Raw genomic sequence first — 25847 nt, 5'->3', positions numbered from 1 at the left:
GGGAAAGAAAATGTGATGGACTAATTTGTTTTTGTATATCATAGTGGGGGTGTCAGTAATATAACAGAGTTATGTGTACCACTGTGCAGATATCATTACACCTAATTCAGTTACTAGTGGTCCAGTAGTAATAGCATCTATAGGATGTCAAGCATGTTGGCTTGTTAGTGTCAGGTTGTGTGTCAGTACTCATGTGCATCTGCACATCAGAGTTCACTTTCAAAAGTCAGGTGCCTTCCACAGTTATTTAAATTATAGTCTGAGTAGAAATCTGATCTAAGCTTCAACATGAGCTTCCTTCCTCCCCTTTAAATATATGCTAAAAATATAATTAAATCTGAGAAATAAATATACAGATATTTTTGTATGTTTAAGAACTTAATCCCCAAATACATGATAAGAGCCATAGAGGTGATTTTGAGTTACTTTGGTTTCTGTCAAGGCCAAAAGAATGTGCCTAGTGATGAAAATATAATCTCTCAGTTTCCTTTGTTGGCTTCTCCCTCCCTGTGACTATGTATGACTATGTATGTATGTATGGCAAGATGTATGTTCCCTCTTTATTGGTCAATTTGAGAGTTTTCTATAGAAAGTATATGTGTATTCAGAAATCAGTTTGTAGCTATAGCCTACCAAAGGAGAAAAGAGGAATGTAGAAACAGCTATAAGGTATTCCCATTTGAAGTAATTTAAAATTTAATAAAAGGAAAGGAGAGGCTAAATACTGTAGGTAGAATAATTTGTTAAGTCTGTCAGATTTTCATTTTCTGTCAGTCACTATCTTGTCTCTCCTCATTTTCTACCTATCTTTTGACAATAGATTGTACAAGAGAAATTTAAAAAGAGTTGGATAGTTGTGGACGCAAGAACTCTGAAGAAGGAAGATATTCAAAAAGAGACTGTTTATTGCCTAAATGACGATGATGAAACTGAAGTTTCCAAAGAGGACACTATTCAAGGTGTGTAGCAAGTGTCTGCACTTTGGTCTAAGAGAGATTTTCTCCAAGGCGATGGGAGGCAGCATAGACTGGTCACCTAGAGACGCTTCTTTGAGATACAGAGGTGCAGCAGAAACACTGGGTCCTGTGGTCAGTGGGGCCTCCAGCAAGATGGCTCTGGAGAAGGACCTGTGTATTGCATCCTTCCAAATTTAAATGTGTCAAGTGGCAGGACCTGTATTTGGCTTTATTCTGTGCACAGATTCGCTAGCTAGGAGGGTGCTTATAAAGTGGCTGAAGCAGCTTTTGCCCTTATTCTTCAAATGCCAGTTTCAGATCTTATATCCTACTGGATATGCTCACTTAGGGAAAATATTATTTGTGATTGTTGTTGTGGCTTATACACACTAGGCTCTTTAAAGCTGGGCTAAATATACCCAACCCATTTGGCTTAAATAGTATGTTCAGGCGACATCTTTATCCAGAGGACTTGGAAACTAGCAGAGAATATCTGAATATTCAAGAGCTCAAATCCTCAGATGCCAAGTGATGCTTAAGATGGCAGCCAGGGTGCGTGGATCAACTTATTACTAGGTTGTGCACTGCTTAATGTCGTTTTAAGTTTCCAGGTCTGGGAAAAAACCTCACGTATGGCATTCTATCTTACTGCATGTATTTAAGTCTGAGAGAATAGGATAGTTTGAACCTAGTAGTGTGTACAGTTATGTACAGAATATAATGAATACTTTACAATATCTACTACTGGTTTGATTGAATTCAATAGCATAGCGTAGAGCATGACTTTTGGAATTGTAGTTGAGCTGGAATTATGACCCCGTCAGTGGATCATTGTATTCTGGTGGAAGGACTGGCTCATGGTGGCAGAGGAGCATGAGTAAGGGCCAGGCCAGGCTCAGAGGTCCTGTGGGGTATCCTAAGTAGCAGCCTGCAGTTTTTCTTAATTGTTACAACCTAATGAAGCAGACACTGTTGCTATTTCTATTTTCCACAGAAGGACTATCGTAGGTACTTTTCTTACTGTTGTGACAAAAGCAACTCAAGCTAGGAAAGGTTTATTTTGACCCACAGTTTGAGGTTACAGTCTGCCGGGCAGGAATGTGAGGCCGGCCACATCTGTGGTCAGCTAGCTGTGCTCAGCTCTTCTCCTTTTTGCTAAGCTCTAGACCCCAGCCCATGAGACGGTGCCATCCACAGTCAGGGTGGGTTTTCCCACTTCAGTTAACCCAGAGTAGCAATTTCAGAGGTACATCCAGAGGAGTGTTTCCACAGTGACTCCAAAGTTATTATCCCATCAAGTAGATAATCAAGATTGGCCATCAGAAGGACCAAAGCTGAAAGACACTCATTAAACATAAAGTCACACAGCTACCTGCACACAGGCACAAAACTAAATTGAGAGCTGTGTTCTTCCAAAGTCTGTTCCTCCATTCTGTTCAGAACTAGGGCCAATAAAGGGTTTTGGGTGATAAACTCAGAGTGTATGCATGATTTTAAAGGTACATGGATCCATTGGTGGTTTAGGGGACTCCAATATGTCTACGGTCTTTAGGCGTGTTCCATGGGGAGATGAGTGTGACAGCTAGATTAGAAAGGGGAGGGAATAGAGGAGAGGGGATCAGTTCTTTAAGTTGTTCAAAGAAAGCTCTGTTATCTGGGACAGATTCTTAGGGCAGGCAATTGAAGGGGAAGTATTAGACACAGTCTGGGTCATAGTGTGGAAGTCCTTCAGTTCCCCTTTTCCCTTCCTGTTACAGACTACTTTCCTTTGCGTCTCTTCCACTGTTACTCACTAATGTGTGGGCTGTTCTTTTTCTTACCCAGCAGATCTAGTAAACATGTGAGCCAGAGTATGGTGGTATATTACAGTCTCTTCTGTACTCCTTGGCTTAGAGGGGCATTATTTGTGCTTGAATTAGAAGAACCAGAAAGCACAGGCAGTTTTCATGAGCACCTCTGAGATTCTGCTAATTCAAATAAGAACATGATTGATGATAAGAAAAAGTTAGGAAAATTCTTGGTTTAGGGTGTGGGAGATTGTTGGTGAGCAAGAGCTGCTGTGCCAGGATGAGGACCTGGGTTTGGATCCCCAGTGCTCACAGAAAAGCCCGGCGGGGCTGGATGCAGTGGCACACATTTTTAATCCCAGTACTTGGAGGCAGAGACTGGCAGATCTCTGAGTTTGAGGCCAGCCTGGTCTACATAGTGAACTCCAGGACAGCCAGGGCTACACAGAGAAACCCTGTCTTGAAAGAAAAAAAACCAAACAAACTAACAGCAAAAAACCAAAACCAACCAACCAAACAAGTAAATAAAATAAAAAAAGCCAGACATGGCAGTGCACACCTGCAACACCAGTGCTGGAGAGGAGACAGGTAAACCCCCAGGCTTGCTAGCCAGTCAGCTGCTGGAACAGAGAGCTTCTGGCCTGCTTACAAGCCCTGTCTCAAAATGTAAGGTAGTGAACAGTAGAGCAGTAGAGGAAGAACAGAGGCAAAGTTGACCCCTGACCTGTACATGCACTCCCAGGTGAGCATAGCTGTATGTACATATGCACACATGTGTGTACCCTTTCCTCTACCTGCATACAAGTGACTGGAAAAAAAAGAAAAAATAGTCCACTTAGATGCCATGCTTAATCGCGTCTCATATGTTTCCCTGTTGGGTTTTGTATTGGAATTTTTGAATTTGTTGTTATCTTTTTAAAAAAGCCATGCATGAGACTTTCTTAAAAGTCTGTCTTGGGACTCTCACTGTTTCTGGGGTTTTGATGACCCTTCTTGCATTTACACTGGAGAGATACTGTGCACTGCAGGAGAGCAGATGCAGGAGAACAGGGTTGTGGGTTTGCTCTTTTTTTTTTTTTTTTTTTTTTTTTTTTTAATTTGTAGTGTGGACATATGAGCCCATATTTACCCAAACTAAGACACTAAAAACAAATAAAACTGAATTCCAGTAATACAATAAATTCAAATCCAGAAAAGTATAAAACTTGTCAATTGGATGCTTTTAAAATAGAGTTTCAGCTTCTTCTGTTAGATAGCTGCAGGTTTGTCTGTTTCCAGCATATGTTTTTGAACATTTTGTTCTGAAGATTTCCAATGGGCTGTTTTCTCTGTGGACCTCTGGGTTTGTGAATAAATGTGCTTTTGATTATGTTTACAACTCACTTTCATTCTGTAGTCAGCACGGTTCTCTTTGGAGGATGACTAATGTGCTGTGTTTGTACAGTCTTCTCTGTTGGGTGATCATTAAGGTACCCAGACTGCAGAGGATGCTACCTTAAAAATGTAATTAGACCTTAATCGTCTGTCAGGGGGGATGTGGCTTGTTTCTACCTCTGCTTTTCCCATGTTGGTCACAGGGGGCAGAAGAGACTGGCTCTGGGATACATGTATTAATGTATATACACGTGTATTGATGTGTATACATGCGTATTGATATACATACACATGTATATATACACATGTATTGATGCATGTACACAGCTTATTTCAGGCCCCACATGCCTAATACATACTCTGCTCTCGTTCTCCAGGGTTCCGCTATGGAAGCGATATCATTCCTTTTTCTAAAGTGGATGAGGAACAAATGAAATATAAATCAGAAGGGAAGTGCTTCTCTGTCTTGGGATTTTGTAAATCTTCTCAGGTACAGCAATTACCTTGCAGTTGTGAACAAAGTACATGCCTTGAGCTTTTGATTGGTTATTTTATTTAAAATTCATACTTATATCTTATTCAGTCTTCTAAAATGTAGTTTGGGGATGAGTGTTGCCTTTTTTTATATAAAAAATATTAATTTCTGTGTGTGCACATGCGTGTACGTCTGTGCATGAGTGTGTGTGTGTGTGCCTGTGCCCATGTCCCATGTGTGTATCTGAGTGTGTGTGTGTGCACACATGAGTGTGTCCACATGAGTGTGGAGGTACAGATATATACACACACACACACACACACACACACACACACACACATATGTAATCTAGCTGGATTTTGAATGTCAATTAAATCTCAGAATATCATTTATTTTTAATATATTTTTTAAAATTATTTTTTATTATGTATGTGTTCATCCATGTGGCTGTATGTGGGCATGTATGTATGAGTACAGGTGCTGGAGGAAGAAGAAGAGTCAGGTCCCCCTAGACATAGATACTGGGATTTGAACTCAGGTCCTCTGGAAGAGAGGGATGTGCAAATAGTCACTGCACCATCTCTACACTCCAGAGTATCATTGATTCATGGTTGGTCACCTTTTCCCTCAATTTCTGGTGTGGGGTTCTAGGATGTGAACCTTATCCATAAGACACATGATTTTTAGGGACTAAAGTGCAGATACATGAGGTAGACAAAAGGGGACGTGCAGCAGCTTACTATGTATGGCTTACTACATATGGCCCTGGGAAGCATGGCCCAGTGATTCCCAGGGATCTTAGGTTTGCTGTTCTTGGGGTGGACCGCAAAATGATGAGTCATAGTTAATAAATACTAATATGATTATTGTTACTGTTATTATTTTGGTTTTTTGAGACAGCGTTTCTCTGGTAGCCTTGGCTGTCCTTGAATTTACTCCGTAGACCAGGCTGGCTTTGAACTCAGAGATCCTCTTGCCTCTGCCTCACGGGTGCTGGGATTAAAAGCTTGTACCACCACTCCAGCAAGTATCTTTGCATGTGAATTCCTCCCTAAGTTCATAGGAATGAAGAGATGCTATTGGAGAACTCATGGGGATTATAATGAAGGTAAATACCACCCATAGTCTGGATCTGTGTGCCTAGCACACAAGCCTTATGTAGTTCTAGAGTTAGGTTCATTCAGTGAGCTGTAGGAGAATTGCTTTCATGATTATCCATACTGTTAGCAGTGTCTTCAAAACTCATAGGCCAAGGCTTGGAGAGATGTCTTAGTGGTTAAGAACATGAACAACTCAGAAGTTGGTTCTCAGCACTAAGTCAGGTGGTTCACAGTTGCCTAGTATAATTCAAGGGGATCTGGTGCCCTCTTCTGGTCTCTAGGAGCACCTGTATATACATGTCATACACACATACACACACACACTTTTTTTTTTTTTAACAAATAAACAAACAAAATAAACTTCTTTAAGCCAAAAAAAAAAAAAAAAAAAAAAAAATGGGCAAACTTACCTAAGATCTCTAAGAATACTAAAATGGGATGTGCTAAGTGAGCATTTTTTGGAAGTTTAGAGCCCCTAAAAATTCTTTAAAGTAAAACTAATTGCATTGCAAAATATGTAAGTTAATATTTATTAATCTTGAGTGAAACTAACCTTATTTAAACCAATTTGTAGAAACTGTCTCACCTTTAAAAAAAGATGTATTTGTACTTTTATTTTAATGTGCATGGGTGTTTGCCTGCACGATTATCTGTGTACCATGTGCATGCAGTGTCTACAGAGGTCCAAAGATGGTTCTGGGTCACTGGAACTGGAGTTAAAGGCAGTGAGCTACCATGTAGGTGCTTGGCTCCTCTGGAAGAGCACTGAATGCCCTTAACCGCTGAGCCATCTCTCCAGCCCTTCTCTCTTCTGATAGAGATTTTACTATGTATCCTGGCTGGCCTTGTATTCACAGAGATCTGTCTGCTTCTGCATCCTAATTGCTGGGATTAAAGATGTGTGTTACTACATCTGACTGAAACTGCTCTTTCTGCCCATGTCTAGATAGACAGATAACCCCTATCCCAAGCACCTTTAGTATAATTCAGAATTGCTAATAATGAAGTTACCTTTGTCAAGCTGGAATTAGGGGCCTATTTTAGAGAAATAACAAAGCAAAACAGGGCAAACATAACCAAAAGAAATACATATCCCTTTAAAAAAGACATGTATTAACCTCAAATTTTACTTTTAAAATCATGTTCTCTCTTTTTAACTTCTAAATCAATTTTATTTTATTGATTTTGCTTCTGAAAGACGAAAATACTTTTAGTCAAGTCTGGGCTTAGAAAATGGGCGAAGACTGTCCATCTCAAAGAGAAGAGCCCACCCGTTCCCCAGTGAGAAGAAGAGTCTCACGGGTTTCCCGAGATGGGATGAGCCCAGGCTCATCTCTTTGACCAGAAGCCAGGCGGTGCCTGCTCAACTTTGTTTTAAAGTTCTGTCTCAGACAAGTATCATGAAAATATTATAATTATAATTACCATTCAATGAATAATCACAGTATTTCAACCAATGTAAGCATTTGATAAAAATTCTCAGTTATTATTACCCTTCCAGGCATATACTATTGTAGTCATTTTTTAGATTAGGAAATAGAGGATTAGCCTTGTTATATAACTAGCCAAAGACCTTACAGTGAAACAAGAGGAGATGTGGATTTTGAGGCAGGTCTCCTTGACTCCAGAGACTGTGTGCCGCCGTCAATCAGTACTACACTTACCATGTGAACTAGCACAGTTTTGAATAGTCCCCTGTACATACCTGCTTTCATGTATGATCTTACCTAAAGGACACAAAGTGTTGCACACAATATTTTCCATATGGACTATGACAAAATACAGATGTGCAGCTTTTAATAGATGAGTGGTTGTCAGTTATCTTAAATGAAATCATATGCTCCTCCACCCCATCTTCAGTTGGAATGTTGACAAAACACCAGTTTTGGAGGGAATTGGTGTGAAATAGTTTTGTTTGTGGATGGTGACTGTTGGCTAACCAAGCACACCACCACATGTGTGTGTGTGTGTGTGTGTGTGTATGTGTGTGTGTGTATGTGTGTGTGTGTGTGTGTGTATGTGTGTGTGTGTATGTGTGTGTGTGTATACATACACTGTTTATTTTAAATTATCAAGCAGTTTTTCAGTTCTCTTGCTAAGTTGTCAAGTATTCTGAGTAGATAATTATGAGACAGAAAAGACTGGCAATTAGTTTCCCTCCAGATTCCTGGCTGTTCTTCTAAAAAGTCATTTAGGTATACTAGATAAAGATATCATTAGCTATTTCTTAAAGATTTATTTTTTATTTTTATTTATGCATGTGTATGTGTCTGTGTGTAGCCAAGTGCATGTGAATGCAGGGGCTTGTGAAACCTAAAGGTGTTGGATTCCCTGGAGCTGGAGTTACAAGGGGTTGTGAGTCACCTGACATGAGTGCTGGGAACCAAGTTCCGGGACTTTGCAAAAGCAGCACGTGCTCTTAACTACTGAGCCATCTCATCTCTTCAGCTCCCTCATTAGCTGTTTTTTTTGAATAAATCAAGGACTATTATAAATTCTATCAGGCTAAGGAGATTTCTTGAGTTTGCTGTACTGACATGTAGGGTTATTCTTGTATGCCTTAGCATAGTGATTTTCAGAGGGGACATAGAAATAAGAAATAAGTGGAAGTAATGGATGTTTAGATGATGTGGCTCTCACACCTTTGCAGCTCAAGATGCTTGCACTGCGGTTATTATAATGTGCTCCTAGTTTCTCAGTTTCAGAGAAAAAAGTGCAGGAAAAAGCAGATGAGAAATGTTGCCCAGTACCAACATGGCACATCCTTTTAAATAAGCCCACAGACAGTGAGAGCCAGGGCTTGGTGGTTGGGTGTAGGGGTTGTGATTTCAGGAATGTTAACATTCATTTTCTAATCAGGTATTGGTAAAGTTCTGTGACCTTGATTGCATTTCAAGAAGGGGAAGGACCAGCAGTACATTTTCTGTAACTAGTTTCCCTACCCTGAGTCTGCTCAGAATTGGCTCTTTATTTGTTCGTCTGGAGTTCATCAGGGGCTTGTCACCTCTCCTGAGGACTTTATTCCTAAGGGACTTTAGGAGACAGTCTTTGTTAATCTCTCATTTTTCACCTGTTCCTTGTGTTGTGCCCTGGTGCTGCTCTGAAAGCAGGACCAATGAATACATGCTCAGTTCCTGTCGCTCCAGATTGCTAGTCACTGTGTTGTCTGCCCTGGAGCCGGTGCATAGACCTTTCTTTACATTTTCCTTTTTCAAGATGTACTCACTTTTATGTATGTGAGTGTTTCGTCTTCATGTATGTATGGGCATCACGTGCATGACTGGTAATCTTCATAAGAGCAGCAAATGCTCTGAACAGCCGAGCCATCTCCAGCCTTTACATTTCCTTTTGTTAGTTCCTACTTTCCAAGTCTTGGTCAATTTTTATATATGTCTTCTGAAACCTTCACAGGCTAGCCTAATGCCCTGTGTTGGGCTATATACTACATCATTGCGTTTAATTACACAACTATTTAGGCTTTTAGGGACATGGTTATACCCTGCTCACTCCTGTTTCAGTGCACAGCATCTAGGCTATGCACTAGGTGCTCACTGAGTTGAGCTTCAGGTACTAAGTTGTTTCTAGTCGCTCTTGATGTTACCAGTAAGAACATTTCCAGCAGACATTTTAGCAACACGTGACCTTACAGTGTTATGTATTTCAAAACATTTCTCTCTCTCTCTCTTACTCTTGTAGGTTCATAGAAGATTCTTCATGGGATATCAAGTTCTAAAGGTCTTTGCAGCAAAGGATGATGAGGTGAGTTGGGTTGGAGCTTTGAGATAGTGCTATAAATTGAACTGTTATTTTAGGAAAGTGTGCTGTTTATGGTCTTTGTTTGTTTCTTTGTTTGAAACAGGGTTTTTCTGTATAGCTATGGCTGTCCTGGAACTCGATTTATAGACCAGGCTGACCTTGAACTAAGAAATCATCCAGCCTTTGCCTGCCAGGTGCTGGGGTTAAAGGTGTGCACCACCACAATGGCCTGCCTTTGTGTTTTAAAATGACATGAATGTTCACACCAGCCGTGGAAAAGTCACCAGCCTGTAACTCTGAAAGTGGAGAGATGATAAATGAGTTCGTGTTAGCTTGAGCCTAAGACCCGAGGTCATAGCCTCTCACAGCAACAACCTCTGACCAGCCTGACTTAGGTGGAGGTGTCAGCTGTGAAGGAGTTTTGGACCATGTTGGCTCTCATCTCTCATGAATGATGAACATTAGGATTGTGTGTGGACCTGGAGAGGCGCTGACATGGACACTGAGTGTTAGGATTGTGTGTGGACCTGGAGAGGCGCTGACGTGGACACTGCGTGTTAGGATTGTGTGTGGACCTGGAGAGGCGCTGACGTGGACACTGAGTGTTAGGATTGTGTGTGGACCTGGAGAAGTGCTGACCAGACTCCTTACTGGCACTTTTGGTGACCTATGGACTTGGTAAGCTCTGATGGGCAAGCTATGGAAGTTGCTAGGTAAAGCTAGTCCCAAGGTTATAGTGGCTGTTCTGCAGTCAGTCAGTAAGTACAGGTATACTAAATGAAGGGCACGCTGTCTCTACTTGCTTACTTGAGATCATTCTGGGGGTAGATATTGGTGACCTGGGTGCTTCTGCTTTCCCATGGTCCTTTGATTCTATAATTGTGGGTTGTGACAGATATGGCTCAATTTTGTATATTTGTCATATATCAATCACTTTGAAGTGTTTTTTTTGTTTTTGTTTTTTTTTTTTTTGTTTGTTTTGTTTTTTTTTCAAGACAGGGTTTCTCTGTGTAGCTCTGGCTGTCCTGGAACTCACTCTGTAGACCAGGCTGGCCTCGAACTCAGAAATCCGCCTGCCTCTGCCTCCCAAGTGCTGGGATTAAAGGCGTGCGCCACCACCGCCCGGCCACTTTGAAGTTTTTAAAGAAAAGATTCTTTGATTTCTTAATGGCTTTTTGGTATCTGTGAGTTTTTTCCTATGGTAATTGAAAACTGATATTGTCTAACTAGGCCTATGACCTATATAGGAGAACAGGGAGAGTATGCGGTATGAGAGCTTCCAGTAGAAAATGCACGCAGCAGACTTCTGTGGGTAGACGCAGGAGTAGGAGGCCGGTGACAGATGTAATAGCAGTCTTCAGGCATTTTGAGGAGGATCATGTGGCAGAGAAATTAATCTGTGTTTCCTACCAGAGAACTGAACGAGGACCAACAGGTGGGGAGCTTTGTTCCAAATGAATTATTCTGTCATCAGAGATCACTAACTCCAGATGGATTGCCTTCTTGTGAGGTTGTTTTAAGTCCATCCATGGAAGTTTTCAAGCAGAGTCTGCAATAGTACCAGCATGTGTGTTGTAGGGGTTGTTAAAGTGGGTGAATATTATTGTTTTTCAGTTAAAATATTCTGTGATTCAGTGACTAACTCCTTAAAATGTTTTCTCTATTTGCTTATAATTTTGTGCATGTGTGTTGTGTGTGTGTGTGTAGAATATATATATTTATGTGCTGTTTTGCACTGTGTGGAGAAGAAGGGCAGAGGAGAAAGGAAAGGAATGGGAGCTCAGTGGAGTTAAATACAGATTCAGTGTTGTTACAATACAGAGACAGTTATTGTACTTTACATTAAATATCCTGACTGGTCCTGTCAAAGACACACACATTCAAATTCCAAGCAAATTAGAAACAGTCTCCTCCCTGGACTCATACTCTCTGGTCATCTCTTATGGGACTTAGTATCAGAACAGACATGTTCCGTTTGGTACATCTTTCATTGCCATTGGTAAAGAATATCTCTGCTCAGTGAAGCCAGGGAGGCCTCTCTGCTCTGAGACAGGACCTTGACACCTTGCAGAGAATAGGCTTAACATAAGTATTCCTTGAAATGAGGGGGAATTTATCTATTATCGAATCTGTAGACTATTTTGATGGCAAGACATTGAAGCCATAGATTTTTATGAAGGGATGGGACACACATACCTAACTGTGTGTTAGCTAGCTATGATACGGGAAAAGTACATAGTGATCAGAAACTTGGAAGATGAAGCTTACTTAGGCAAATCTGAAATGCATTAGAAGACATGGGTGTGGTTGTTGCTAGAAGGAAATTATTAAGTGGAAGCACCCAGGGGAAGCAAAGTACAAGATCCCTGGTCACCAATCAGCTCTGCGATGCTGGAACAGAACCATTAGAGGTTTGTGGAAGAGACTGATAGGGTCACCTCTGAACAGAAGACACAGTGGTAGATTTGGAAACCATAAAAATGTACTGGGAGTCTTTCTCTCTCTTCCTTCCTTGAGACAGGGTTTCTTACTGGACTAGAAACATGTGCTTTTGACTAGGTTGGGTGGCCTGCAAGCGCCCTGGACCTGCCAGCCTCTACTCGTCAATGTTAGGGTTACAGACACAGCCATGCCTGGATTTTTATGTGGGTGCTGGAGATTCAAGCTCAGATGCTGAAGACTCAACCTTCAATTCTTAGTTAATAAGGACAAACACTCTTACTCACTGATCTGGCTCCCAATCTCCTTGGAAAAGTTTTTAAGACTTTTGATTCTTCCATTCATGGGACTGGACGAAACAATCCGTAAACTGAGCTTTAGAGTAAGAAGAACGGAAGACTGAAAGCAGACTTTAAGAGCTAGTTGGAAGAAGAAAAGAGCTTGCTTGCGGGGCAGAGACCCACATAGAGTAATCAGAGGAGGCTGTTACTTCTGAAGTCAGAGTGTGGAGAACAAGGACCTGGGTTCTGTGCCTGCTAAGCGGGTGCTCTGCCACTGAGAGTCTGAAACAGGAAGAAAGCAGATGGTCCCCGTGTGAGTGTCAGGTCTTGTTATCTGTGAGGCGCTCTCAGGAGCTGGACCTGTGCTGATCTTGTCTGTGAGGAGCTCTCAGGAGCTGGACCTGTGCTGATCTTGTCTGTGAGGAGCTCTCAGGAGCTGGACCTGTGCTGACACACTCTTCTCCCTTACAGGCGGCAGCTGTTGCGCTTTCCTCCCTCATTCATGCTTTGGATGAATTAAACATGGTCGCCATCGTCCGATATGCTTATGACAAAAGAGCTAATCCTCAAGTTGGTGTAGCCTTCCCTTACATTAAGGATGCCTATGAGGTAAAACCTGAAGGCTTTTTCATCTTCCCCTGTCCCCTTTCCATCTTTTCTTTAAAAAAAAAAATCTTGTTTGTAGTTCTGGGATCCACCGCATCCATGCCAGGGCCTCACACCTGCTAGGCTGTGCTCATTACTTGGTGTTGCCCTCTGTCTCTTTACCCTAAACACTTGTTTTGGGATGTTGTTAAAATACTTATTCTAGTTCTATAGGTCTAAGTGGGAACCATTTTCTGAATTTCTTGCAAACTCTCAGATAATGTTGGGATTGCTGGCCTGTGAGCCAGGCTTTCAGTTAGAAAACAACATGATTCATGAACGTATTTAAGGAGGGTCTCATTAAACCAGCGAAGGTGAAAGCAGGGCTCTCTCTTCGTTCCTATCCCTTTGTCCTCTTCAGAGCCACATGGAAAGAGAAATCACCTCCAGTTTAGCAAATAAGGACCAGGAATAAAAGTTGGGGGTGTGTTTTCACTGTGATCCGTGTGCAGGTTGGTCCATTTGAGGATCTCCTGTTTGTGGTACAGATCAGGGTTGCTTATTGTCCTATCCCTCTGAAAACTCCATTTGGTGAGACTGTAAGAGAGGGCGGGATGGTGACTTCCTAGTCAGATGTCCTGCCATCCGGCTATTCCCATTGGTTCTTCTTGGTCCTGTGCTTTTATGGTTACTTAACAGCCTTCCTTTGAGGCATTTCTTTTATATCTGGTATCTGTCATACTGTTTGCAACTGTGAACTCACTACTAGGTGGCAAAATACTTTATTTACTGCGTGTCAGTCAGATTTACATAAAGTTTTGAACTATTTCTGTGGTGCCACTTCCACAGCATCTGGGACCACTTGGATGTATCTCCATTAATCTGATGGTTTCTGCTTGTTAATTCCTCTCTCTCTCATTAGTGTTTAGTTTATGTGCAGCTGCCGTTCATGGAAGACTTGCGGCAATACATGTTTTCCTCGCTTAAAAACAATAAGAAATGCACTCCCACAGGTGAGTCTATTCCATTTAGCTCACTAATGGCTCTGCATGCAGACTCTTCCTGGGAAATCACCTGGCTGTAGCTGTGGACTGGGCCAGGATCTCACGGGGTGAATGAAGTACTTGGATTCTAATTACACACATGATTCTAATCATGATGAAGATGGTTCAGCAGGTGTTCTGACAGGGAGCAGGTTCTTCTAGCCTTCCAAACTCTCTGGTTTTTCCTTCTGCATCTGAAAAGCAGCTTGTTGGATGTCTGCTCTTTAGTTGTAAGCAGAAAGCTTGCTCCCGTGGAAGCGAGTATACGTGCCTCTGCGTCCTGCATGCCGTTTGATGTAGCCGGAGCGACAGTGGCAGGATTCAGCATGCTCATCCGAGTTCTTCTTCCTTTGTAGTTTATGACTGCAGTTCAGTTCTTACTGCGGCTTGTTGTGAGCGTCTGGTACTTACACCTGCAGCCAGCTGTCAGAGTGCCAGAGTGAGCCTCACAGCCACAGGTGCTGTCTTCTAGGCGGCTCACCATTTGTCACCATTTGTGTAGTTGTGGGCAGAATGTAAAAGCCAAAACCCAAAACAACACAACAAAAACTACCGAAAATAAACAACAGCAGCGGATGATGATAGAGGCTTTAAGGTCACCCAGAGAGATACAGTAAATGATAATAGATGCTTTAGGCTACAAGTCAGTGTAGGGTTAGGGAATTTTAGGTTTGCAAACACATGGGCTTCTCCCTATGTGTTCGTAGGGCTGGGCCCTTTGGGAACAGTGTGCTATTAAAACAAAAACAAAAACAAAAAAACCCCCAAAAAACAACAACAAGAAATCAAATGGGCCCTGGGGCGAGTGTCCTTTTCTCTAGAGCTGGGTGTCTTTCTCTAGTGACGGAGGCATGTGTGAACCTGAATGTAAGGTAAGTTGTTTTCCTGCTGTTCGTTGCGTTTCTGCCTTTTGATTCCTTGCTAATTAATTAAGGATTCATTGGGGATTGAACTCAGAGTCTCATGCACACTGTGCAGTCAGTCTAACCACCGAGCACTACTGCAGCCCTCACTATTCTGAACGTGTTGGGAAGTTATCTCATGAATAAGTTCAAGTCCAGATGTGAACACCTTTTGATCAACTGACCTATTTCCTATGTCTTAATGAATTTTCCTAAAGCTATTGGCAAATCTCCCAAGCTGATGTTTCTGGGGGAGTTTATGACACCATCGTGATCTAGCAAGAGAGCAGCTGAGAGTGCTGTGGGAGGGACTTACCGAATGTTCCCTTGTGCAAGCAATGGCTCCGGAGTTGCCGGCTGGGGCCTAGCTCATCACTTATGATGGTGATGGTTGTGGCAGGTTCAGACAGGCAGACAGTGCCTTGTGATAAGTAACGTTCATCTTGTGGCACTGAAGGAGTAGACAACGGAAGCATTAAGGTACCGTTTAGAAACTGCTTACTCTTCTGCCAGCAGCCCAGGATTGACGTTAGAAACAGTATTCCACTTGGACGGCTCTGCAACTGCCGTGAACCCACAAAGTGAAAGGCACACACGTGGTGGGAGAGTCAGAAGCTCTTGGGGAAGACTTGTTTCTTGTCCATGTAGCTCTGGGCTGTGCCACTTGTATTAACTTGGTAGATTTTTATTAAAGGGCAGTTGCTAGGTTTTAAGTGAGACACCAAAGAATTGCCATGAAGGAACTTTAGAGTTTGAATGGAATGTTCTCAAGGTGTGTGTAGTGTACTTAGGAGCTTTGCAGAAAGAAGAGGACGACTCTGACAGATCACAAAGGAATTCACTTGTTCTGGTCAGAGGGTGTTTTCTTGTGATGCTGCTGGGCTCTGCTGAAGGATACGTGGGATCTTCAGAAAGCTTGGCTTCATTTGGAAGTTGTTCATTTGTTTAAATGTTTTCCTCTTTAGCTAATTACTATTTTGAAAATATTAGCTCATTGGATACTAAGTATTTTGTTTAAATTTCCATAGAGGAATTATTTTATTATTTAATTTTTTATGGCAGAGTTATTTTTCTGGAACAAACTCTTGCTTTTGTTATCATACTCCATTGCTAAATGTCTGCAGAACTGGAAAAGAGTCAAGAGGGCAGCTACTCTCTTTTTTGTTTTCTTCTTTTTAAGACCAGAGTTCATTATGTAGCTCTGGCTGCCCTGAAACTCACTATGTAGACCAGGTGGGCCATGAAGTTTTAGAGATCTTCTTGTCTCTGCCTCCTGAGTGCTGAGATTAAAGGTGTATGCTACTATGCCTGGTTAATTAACTACTATATTGTTTGAGATTCATTTTTATTTTATGTGTATGGATATTTTGCTTGCATATATGTCTGTATATCATCATGCATGCCTAGTGCACACATAGGGCAGAAAATGGTGTTAGATTGACCAGAACTGGGGTTAGTTGATTGTGGGTGCTAGGAATCAAATTCTGGCCCTTTAGAAGAACAGTCAATGCTCTTAACTTCTGTGCCATCTCTCCAGCTCCCAGGTAAAATCTTCCTCCTCCTCCACTTCCTCCTATTCTTTGTGTTGTGCATATATTTAACCTAGGGGAATAATTTTTTGTTTGTCTTGTTTTTTTTTTGAGACAGGGCTTCTTCATGCAGTCTTGGTTATCCTGAAGTCACTCTGTTTATCAGTCTGACTTGGAACTCAGAGTTCCTCCTGCTTCTGCTTCCTAAGTGCTGGGATTAAAGGCACATGCCCCACTGCCCAGCCTCAACTAATCTTAATAGCTCTTTTTTTAGATGTGAAAACCAAGTATCAGGTTAAGTATTTACACAACTAGGGAATGCTTTTTGGCAGAGCAGGCGCTGTATGACCTGCTAGTGTTACTGCATTCAGAAATGGCAAGTATTTCATTTTGATAGAGAAAAATGGAAATAATCTATTTTTTTCATTTTGCTTCTCTGTGTATCATTGTTTTAAGAGGCACAACTGAGCGCTATTGATGATCTGATTGATTCCATGAGCTTGGTAAAGAAAAATGAGGAGGAAGACATCATTGAAGACTTGTTTCCAACCTCCAAAATTCCCAATCCTGAATTTCAGCGATTGTACCAGGTGAGAAAGGAAAGGTCAGCCTGTTATGTTTTTCTTTTCTTCCCCCCTCTCTTCCTCCTTTCTCCCTTCCTTCCTTTGTTTCTTTTTGAGATGGGTTCTCACTATTTAGCCCTTGCTGGCCTGGAATTCAGTAAATAGACCCAACTGGTTTTGAACTCACAGAGATCTGCCTGCTTCTGTTTCCCGAGTGCTGGAACAGATACAAAGCCATAGTTCAGCTGCTGTATGGAAATACTGTGGAAATGAGGAGGGAGAGATCCTTGGAAGCAGATTTTATGGAAGCCCGCTCTGAGATAGCAACCTTGGATGGAGATCTAAAAGAAGAAGGGTGTCTGACAGGAGGTGGGCATGATGCAAAGCCAAATGGTTAGTCAGTTCCATTTGTCTGGAGAGAACTCAGGGAAGTCTGGAAACTACGTCAAGATCTGTGTGTAGACAGGACTTTCCCCACAGGACTCTAGGCATCCAGGAAACAAGGCCAACAATTGACAAATGGAACCTCACAAGATTAAAAAGCTTTGCACACAGAAGGGAATGGTTAATGGAGTGAAGAGACAGCCACAGAGAGGGAGACGAAGCATTGTCAGCTATTCCTCTACAAAGGATCAATATGTAGAACAGACAGAACACACTGACAAGACCCGATGAAGCTCAAGGGGGACTCGGGTAATTAAGTGTGAGCAAAGCAGGAAGTGAGGTAAAGGAACACGGAAAATAAGCAACCATACTGTGGAGAGGGGGAGATTGTTGGTGTGTTGAGGGGATGCTGGAGGGAGGAGCATGTGGTGTTGAGTTTTCGGGATACTGACTCCTAGGTGATATTCTGTGGAACCTGAGAATTTTTTTTTTTTTTGATACATACCTCTAGATAGCATTTTTTTTATTGTATGGAAACAGTTCATGGGATAGAACAGTATGCTTTGCAGCAAGCCAGAGGTGGCACAGCGGCTTAGGTGGCCGCCTCCAGAGGGCAGCCGTGCCTTTCTTCCCAAGTTCGAACCCCGCCATCTCTTCTCCCTCTTCCCGTGTGTTTCATGGGAAAAAAAAAAAAAAGAATAGTATGCTTTGTGATATGATATAGTAGTTTGAAATTGCAAGAACTATCCAGCCCCTTTTTTTATCTTTCAAAATTACTAATCCTTATATTGTTTAAACGTGGGAGTAGGGCTGGGCATAGGTTAGTGACACAGCATGTGCCTGGCCTGTGCAAGACCCTGGATTCAACCCATGGCAATAATAAATAAAATGGGCTAGTTAGAGCCTTCTTCACAGGAGGGAAACCTCAGTGGGCTATGCCACTTCATTATTTCTTAAGGGCATCTCATTGCTTACCTGGCTCTAATGTCAGAGCAGTGATTCTCTACCTGTGGGCCATGACCCTGTTGGTTGTGACTAGGGGTCACATACCAGATAGCCTACATGTCAGATATTTACATTATGATTCATAACAGTACCAAAATTATGCAGTCGCAGGTCAGCACAACATAAGGAGCTTTCTTAACGGGTCAGTCAAGAAAGCTGAGACTCAGCGTTAGAATGTTGCCTTTTTATTAAATACAAGTGCTTCCCAGGCCTGACTTAGACTATTGCAGATAGATGACTGGATGGCAGTAGCCTGTGTCTAGTTCCACTTACTTGGACAGTGGACAGCCTGCCTCGCCTTTGGTCCTCTCCCCACTCTTGGTGCTTCTTTCTGGCATCCCTGTCAACAGTGAGTGCCCTAGAGAAGAGCATTTAGTCCCCTAGTTAGTATCATCAGGTGCTTACTACTTGCTGGGAGTATTTTTTGTGCTTACAATTCAGCAGTACACAAGAGAAGATACGTATTTTCAAGAGGAAGGGCTAGATAATACATCAGTGAACTAAGCAATTGATGAGACAATTTTAAATAAATGCTTGAAAAACACAAATTGGGAAACATTGGAATATGACAAGACAATAGCTTGCAATCGAAGAGGCTGCTTCATACACAGTGTCAGGGAAAGGCTTTCTGAGAGGCTAATATTTGAGCAAAGGCTAACATGATAGAGAGGGGCAACTCCACTAGAGCTGGGACAGGCAGAGGATGCAGAAGGAGTGTTATCCAAGGACCCAGAGGCAGGAGTGAACCCAGGAGAGCTCATCTTTACTTGGTTGTGAGTGAGGAGGCAGAAGGCAGTGCCATGATGGGGGAATGGGACTGTGTCTTGCAGTACTTCCTGGGTTGTGGTAAGGAGCTTGGACAAGTTACTTTTGTGTCTCCAAAGTACTTGAAGGAAACAAGGGAGGGAAGATTTTCTTTGGCTCAGTTTCAGGAGTTCTCAGAGCTGGGAAGGCAGGATGGAGCAGCCCATTCATAGCGGTAGTACCTGGCGGAGGGCAGCTGTTCACATTGTGGTGGGCCAGGGAGCAGCATGCTGGAAGCAGGGTTTGGGTAACCTTCAAACACTCCAGTGACCCAGTGTCACCAGTTTACCCTACTTCCTGAAGGGCTTACAGCCTCCCCGAGCACACCCATGAGCTGGGGAATAAGCATTTAGAACATGAGGTTCAGATGACTTTAGGTCCAGGCCAGTTAGAAGGTGACTAGGCCAGTGCTGGCCAAGCGTGGTGCTCTCTCTCTCTCTTCATCTGTCATGTTCTCTGTCTCCCATTCTCTCTTTACATGGGTCTCATAGTCTGTTTCAGTGGGGATGCTGGGCATGTGGAGACAGGGTCACGTGCTGCCCTCCCTGGTGGCTCGGGTCAGCTCAGGATTGTCATGTTTTTCAGACTTTGTCCTGGGGCTCAGAGTAGGGCTCCCCTGAGGCCTCCATCTCACCCTCACACACTGACCCCTACAGACACGTGATAGAGAACGTGTGTGTGATGAAGGGAAGTAAAAGACTTAGTATGAAGAAGCTGTGATCTTGGAGTGTTGGGAGTTACGTCTTAGGAACCTTGTGTGCTTCCTGAGTAGTTTATAAGATGAAGGTCCCTCTAGGAGGTTTACAGAGGGGTTTGCTTCTGTGCTTGAGTCTGTTTTTGTAGCTGGTTTTAAATGTGACCAATGTCCTCTGAGCCATCCTATTTTTCTCTGCTGTTTGGCATGAATCTCTTGACCCTTCGAATTAGAGATGAGGGATTCCTGACCAGAAACCGGAAAGCCATATTTGATGTCAGCCTCAGCATTTTGAATGGCTTTGTACTTTTCTACAGTGTCTGCTGCACCGAGCCTTACATCTCCAGGAGCGCCTGCCCCCAATTCAGCAGCACATTTTGAATATGCTGGATCCCCCCACTGAGATGAAAGCAAAATGTGAGATTCCACTCTCTAAAGTAAAGACCCTTTTCCCTCTGACAGAAGTCGTCAAGAAAAAGGACCAAGTGACTGCTCAGGACGTTTTCCAAGACAAGTAAGTACCTGATATGGTCACCCTAGGATCTGTAGGAATGCAGAGGGATGGTGGGCCGGCTGGGGGCTGGAACATCAGCAAGTCTAGAATTACTGGAATTATGGTGCTGCCTAGGGTTTTCTGGGATTATAGAGGGGGAAAGAGCAGCTTCTAAATCCTTGTGTAGAAATGCTAAGTTCTCATACCTGTCCATCACTGGGCTCAGTCTGCTGGTTTGGATTGGCTTTTGTATCAACCATAAGTTTTTGTGACTTATACGTAGGTAGGCTAAGCAACATTAGTGAATACCCGAAGCTGACTTTTCTTCTTTTAAAACAGTTCTTATTACAGTTTTCTCTCTCTCTCTCTCTCTCTCTCTCTCTCTCTCTCTCTCTCTCTCTCTGTGTATGTATGTATGTGTAAGTCAGAGAACAACTATACATTGGTTCTAGGATCAAATTCAAGCTGTCAGGCTTGGTAGCAGGTTACTCTGTTGGTCTTGAGTTGTCCCTTTCTAAAGTAAAGAGCTGGGGATGGGAAGGGCAGGCTGGATGTCATGAGGTTTCTGTTGGGTGTCAGGGTGTGTGTGTGTGTGTGTGTGTGTGTGTGTGTGTGTAAGTGTGTAAGTGTCAGTGAGATCTTTGGAGGAGAACTATGACAACTGACAACCGTGGCTGTTGTGTTGGTGGCTCACTGATGTACTTGACCCATGGCATTAGGGAGGCCTTTGCAGGTTAAGGAGTGGAATGTATTTCATATGGTACATGAACTAAGCTTGCAAAGGGCTAATAAACTGTTTTTCTTCTTCACATTTTGTCCAGAATCTATATAATAATCTCCATATAAATAAAATTAACCTAGAAGACAATATTCATTGTACAGGATCTTTGGGTTTGTGACATTGACTTTCCAGATTCATTCAGTTGGTCATTGGTGATTTTTTTATTAAGCTAAAATAATGTTTCTTTCTGCTGCATTTTGAGACTTGGCATCAAACCATGATCCCCACCCTCCCCCGCACCCCCCATTTTCTTTGGTTTCCTTCTCACAGCTGTATCTTCATTGACAAAGTAAGGCTTATTATTTATAAGTGCCCAGTGGGAAAGGATGAGTAATTTCCAGAAACTTTCATTGGTTTCTATAAATCAATGTTTAGTGAATTATTGTACAAGTTGAATAGAAAGCTTTGCATTTTTCATAGCTTCCCAGAGGTAAATACTCTAACCTCTGTGAGATTTTGAAGGAAAAAAAGAAAAAATAGACTAAACTGGATTGATCCTGTTCCATGGACTCCATTGATCGCACCCTGGAGAGCTTTACTGCCCCTTTTATTCTATCCTGCTTTCTTCTGCACAGGAAGCCTGTCCCCAAAATTCCACCCCACCTCTACCTTTCTCTGCCTGTTCACCACTGCATCCTACTGAGAGCCGCTCAATGAAGTCTGTGTCTCTCTCTTCCTGTGGCATCTCGCCCTGGCCTCCCTGCAACCACACGGCTATTCTCTTCCCATATTAAACTCCAGTTCGTGATCTTGATTACCTTCTAGTACTGTGGGAAAGAAATAGACCATTTTCTCCTCTTCCTTTGATTAAAATGTAAATTAGCTGATTAAGAAATAAACCACAGAGCCCCTCAGGGCCGTTATCCTGTGATTTGATCCCTGCAGTGATTACACCTTCAGCTTCGGTCCTATCACTCATCGCTCTGGAAGCTTAGGTGTCTCAGGTTCTTGTTCTTTGCATCTGTGATAGTGTGTGACACAGCCAAGTGATCTGCCTGGGGCCTGGGAATTAGCTCACGAGAGTACACTCTTGCCCACATTCCTATTCTCCCCCATGTATTATCAGAAGTCTTAGTTTTTAGGAACTGTAGAAGTGATGAATTTAGCAAATATTTGCTTAGCATCTCCATTATTCAATGATGATTCAGTCTCCTTCACATGGATTATACAACTCTTCATTTTAATGAAAAGCCTCAAGTTAGCTTTAAAGGTTATGCTAAGGGGGAAAATAGATCGATAATACTGAGGTGTTTTTTTTTTAATTCATTATCCTGGAATCCAGCTTACTGATTTCCAGTAGATAGGAAAAGAGCTAAGATTTGGGTGTGATAATTATTTGTTGAGAAAGTTTCATAGTAAAAAGCAAGATGTCACTTGATTTGATTTTGGTTGAATAATTTTATCTTTATGATAATTTCTTCCTCTAAATACAGCCATGGGGAGGCAAGATGGTTCAATGGGTAAAGATTCTTGCCTTGCAAGCCTGGCTACCTGAAAATGGGTGGAGAAACCAGCTTGGCAAAGTGTCCTCTGACCTCCCATACCCTGGCACATGCCCCTCCGCAACAATAACTGATAAAAATTAAAACCAGTCTCATTTCAAGAGATATCATGGCTACAAAATTCAGGTTAAAGCACTCTGAACTTTTGTGAGGGAAGCCGATAGTCAAAAGTCAGCCATACAGCATCATTCTGAAAACATGGCACATCTGAGAAGCTGCTGTTCATCTCCAACCTGTTGCATGCCTAGTACCTGTAGTGGTAATGTCTTCATTTCCAAAGGGAAAGAGCTCTGTTGGCATCTGCATGGAGTCCCACAGTATACTCCATGTTACCTGCATTGTCTGAAAGCATAACTTCCCTTAGTGTTGGCATATACCTTGAAGTGAAAGTATCATCTCTAGGCCAGTTGTTACAGGAGACTTGGGGCATCTGATGTCCAGCTCTGAATGTATGACACACGTGTCCTTGCTTTCTTTTGGTCTTTGTATAGATTGTCTAAGGTCTGCTGCTTTTTCCAAGTTCCCTAAAACTTCTCTCCCCGTTTATTCTCAGGAGAGAGCTCCATCTGACTAATGTTCAAGACTTGAGACTCTCAAGTCAGCCAGTGAGAGTTAACTCCCGTGCTCTGTAGGTAGACGTTGCTTATTCTCTGTTTTCTCATGAGTGAGATAGGGATGGCAGGAGTACATGTCTCAGGGGTGTCATGCGGACTAATTGGGTAACTCATGCCATTTACCTAGAACCCAACCAACACAGTGCATACTGTATTGTATTGTATCGTATCATATCATATATCAAATCATATCAGAACAGCATTTATCAGTCAGTAGTCTTCTAACAACCCTCATCATGTCCCTAGCACATTATCAAGTATAGCAGAGGCAATAATAGTAGTGGTGATTTCATAGAGAAGCTAGTAGCCATAAGTGGGTACTCCACTTATGGACCATCTCATGTCCGAACATACCTGCTTTGCAGCCACCTTTACTTCCTTCTCTCCAGGCCCAGTGGACACAGGACACCTCATCCTCCCTTCACCATCACTGTGGCCTGAGCTCCCATCTGTGTCTTATCTGTTTCTCTGGTCCACTAATGTCTTCTTTCCATTGTACCCCCACCCTCTTCATGTTAACAGTTCTTTCATCCAAAAAAGCTATCCCTCCAGGCTCCTTCTCTGAATTGCTACCTGTTACTAATATCTAATCTAACCACTATCTTTCCTTCTAAGACTAGGCCTATTAGGAGAATTGTCTACACTGCTGCTTTTCTTGGAGCTTCCTCCTTGGCTGCCTTTTTGAAGATTCAAACTACAGCCTGCTTAAGTTGCCTTCAGCCTTGTGTTCCTTTTCTCCAGAGATTTTTCTCTTCACTACATTTGACATTGCCAATTATTCTTCTGTCTTGAAACTTTGTATCTCCCCTAATTTAAGCTTCCAGATTTTTTTTCCTTGTCTTTGAAAACTCCCACTGGTTCCTTCTGGTCTGGGCCTGGGCACTCAGCAGATCCTGGGCTGCACCTCTGCACCCAATCTCACAGAACCCAGAGGAAGCGGGGCTTCCAGGAGCTCTAACCCAGGCAGTATCTTAGGTAAGGAGACAGTAACACCCGCCCCAAACAGGGAGTAACTGCGACCCACTGGGACCCAGGAATTCACTCCTGGCTGGAGCACTGAGCAGATCTTGGGCCTCAGCTCTAACTCCAATAGCAACACCTACCACACATTTCTGACACAACCAAGGTAATAGGAAAGACAGGCTCTAGTCAGAGACAGGGAAGGTAGCACTAAGGAGATCCAGATGGCGAAAGGCCAGCACAAGAACATAAGCATCAGCAACCGAGGGTACTTGGCATCATCAGAACCTAGTTCTCCCACACTACAAAGTCCTGAATTCCCTATATCACCAGGAAAGCAAGATTCAGATTTAAAATCACTTTTAATGATGATGATAGAGGACTTTAAAAAGGTCATAAATAACACTCTCAAAGAAATTGAGAACACAGGTAAACACAAAAAAGAGGAAACACAAAAATCCCTTAAAGAATTACAAGAGAACAAACAGGTGAAGGAATTGAACAAAACCATCCAGGACATAAAAATGGAAGTAGAAACAATAAAGAAATCACAAAGGGAGACTACCCTGGAGATAGAAAACCTAGGAAAGAAATCAGGAGTCATAGATGCAAGCATCACCAACAGAATACAAGAGATAGAAGAGTGAATCTCAGGTGCAGATAATGCCATAGAAAATATTGACACAACTGTCAAAGAAAATGTAAAATGCAAAAAGTTCTTAACACAAAACATCCAGGAAATCCAGGACACAATGAGAAGACCAAACCTAAGGATAATAGGTATAGAAGAGAGTGAAGATTCCCAACTTAAAGGGCCAATAAATATCTTCAACAAAATTATAGAAGAAAACTTCCCCAACCTAAAGAACGAGATGCATGTAAACATGCAAGAAGCCTACAGAATGACAAATAGACTAGACCAGAAAAGAAATACCTCCCGTCATATAATAATCAAAACACCAAATGCAAAAAAAAAAAAGAAAGAATATTAAATGCAGTAAGGGAAAAATGCCAAGTAACATATAAAGGCAGACCTATCAGAATTACACCAGACTTCTCACCAGATACTATGAAAGCCAGAAGATCCTGGACAGCTGTCATACAGACCCTAAGAGAACACAAATGCCAGCCCAGGCTACTATACCCAGCAAAACTCTCAATTACCATAGATGGAGAAACCAAGATATTCTACAACAAAACCAAATTTACACAATATCTTTCCATAAACCCAGCACTACAAAGGATAATAGCGGGAAAGCTCCAATACAAGGAGGGAAATTATACCCTAGAAAGAGCAAGAAAGTAATTCTCTGCCAACAAATTCAAAAGAAGATAGCCACACAAACAGTGCCACCACTAATAACAAAAATAACAGGAAGCAACAATCTCCTCTCCTTAATATCTCTTAATATCAATGGACTCAATTCCCCAATAAAAAGGCATAGGCTAATGGACTGAATATGTAAACAGGACCCAGCATTTTGCTGCATACAGGAAACCCGCCTCAGTGACAAAGACAGACACTACCTTAGAGTAAAAGGCTGGAAAACATTTTTCCAGCAAATAGTTCTAAGAAACAAGCTGGAGTAGCCATTCTAAAACCTCCAGCCTGAGAACACAAAGGGAGGGACTCATGGCTCCACCTGTATAGGTAGTTGAGGGTGTCCTTGTTAGACATCAGTGGAAGGTGAGGGCCTTGGAGCTTGAAAGTTTGGATTCCCTAGTGTTGGGGAATTCAAGAGCAGGGAGGTGGGAATGGGAGGATGGTGGGAGCACACCCTCATAGAAATAGGAGGAGGGGGGGGATGGGATAAGGGGTT

The 25847-nt window shown here is 42.3% G+C and overlaps 1 protein-coding gene across 3 annotated transcripts in view; it reads left to right on the top strand.

Moving 5' to 3' along the window:
* Xrcc5 (X-ray repair cross complementing 5) overlaps positions 1-25847 on the top strand; it is a 96384-nt gene that overhangs the window by 17249 nt on the left and 53288 nt on the right. For all 3 annotated transcript variants that reach the window (XM_034498568.2, XM_076931709.1, XM_076931708.1), the window contains 7 exons: positions 821-959; positions 4495-4607; positions 9389-9451; positions 12640-12777; positions 13676-13766; positions 16684-16817; positions 19995-20191. In XM_034498568.2, the coding sequence (XP_034354459.1) occupies positions 821-959; positions 4495-4607; positions 9389-9451; positions 12640-12777; positions 13676-13766; positions 16684-16817; positions 19995-20191 (875 nt within the window). The remainder of the gene's footprint in view (positions 1-820; positions 960-4494; positions 4608-9388; positions 9452-12639; positions 12778-13675; positions 13767-16683; positions 16818-19994; positions 20192-25847) is intronic.

The sequence above is a fragment of the Arvicanthis niloticus genome, chromosome 3, assembly GCF_011762505.2.
Source record: "Arvicanthis niloticus isolate mArvNil1 chromosome 3, mArvNil1.pat.X, whole genome shotgun sequence".
NCBI lineage: Eukaryota > Metazoa > Chordata > Mammalia > Rodentia > Muridae > Arvicanthis > Arvicanthis niloticus.
The sequence above is the reverse complement of the archived record's forward strand: the minus strand, read 5'-3'. Positions and strand labels throughout refer to the sequence as shown.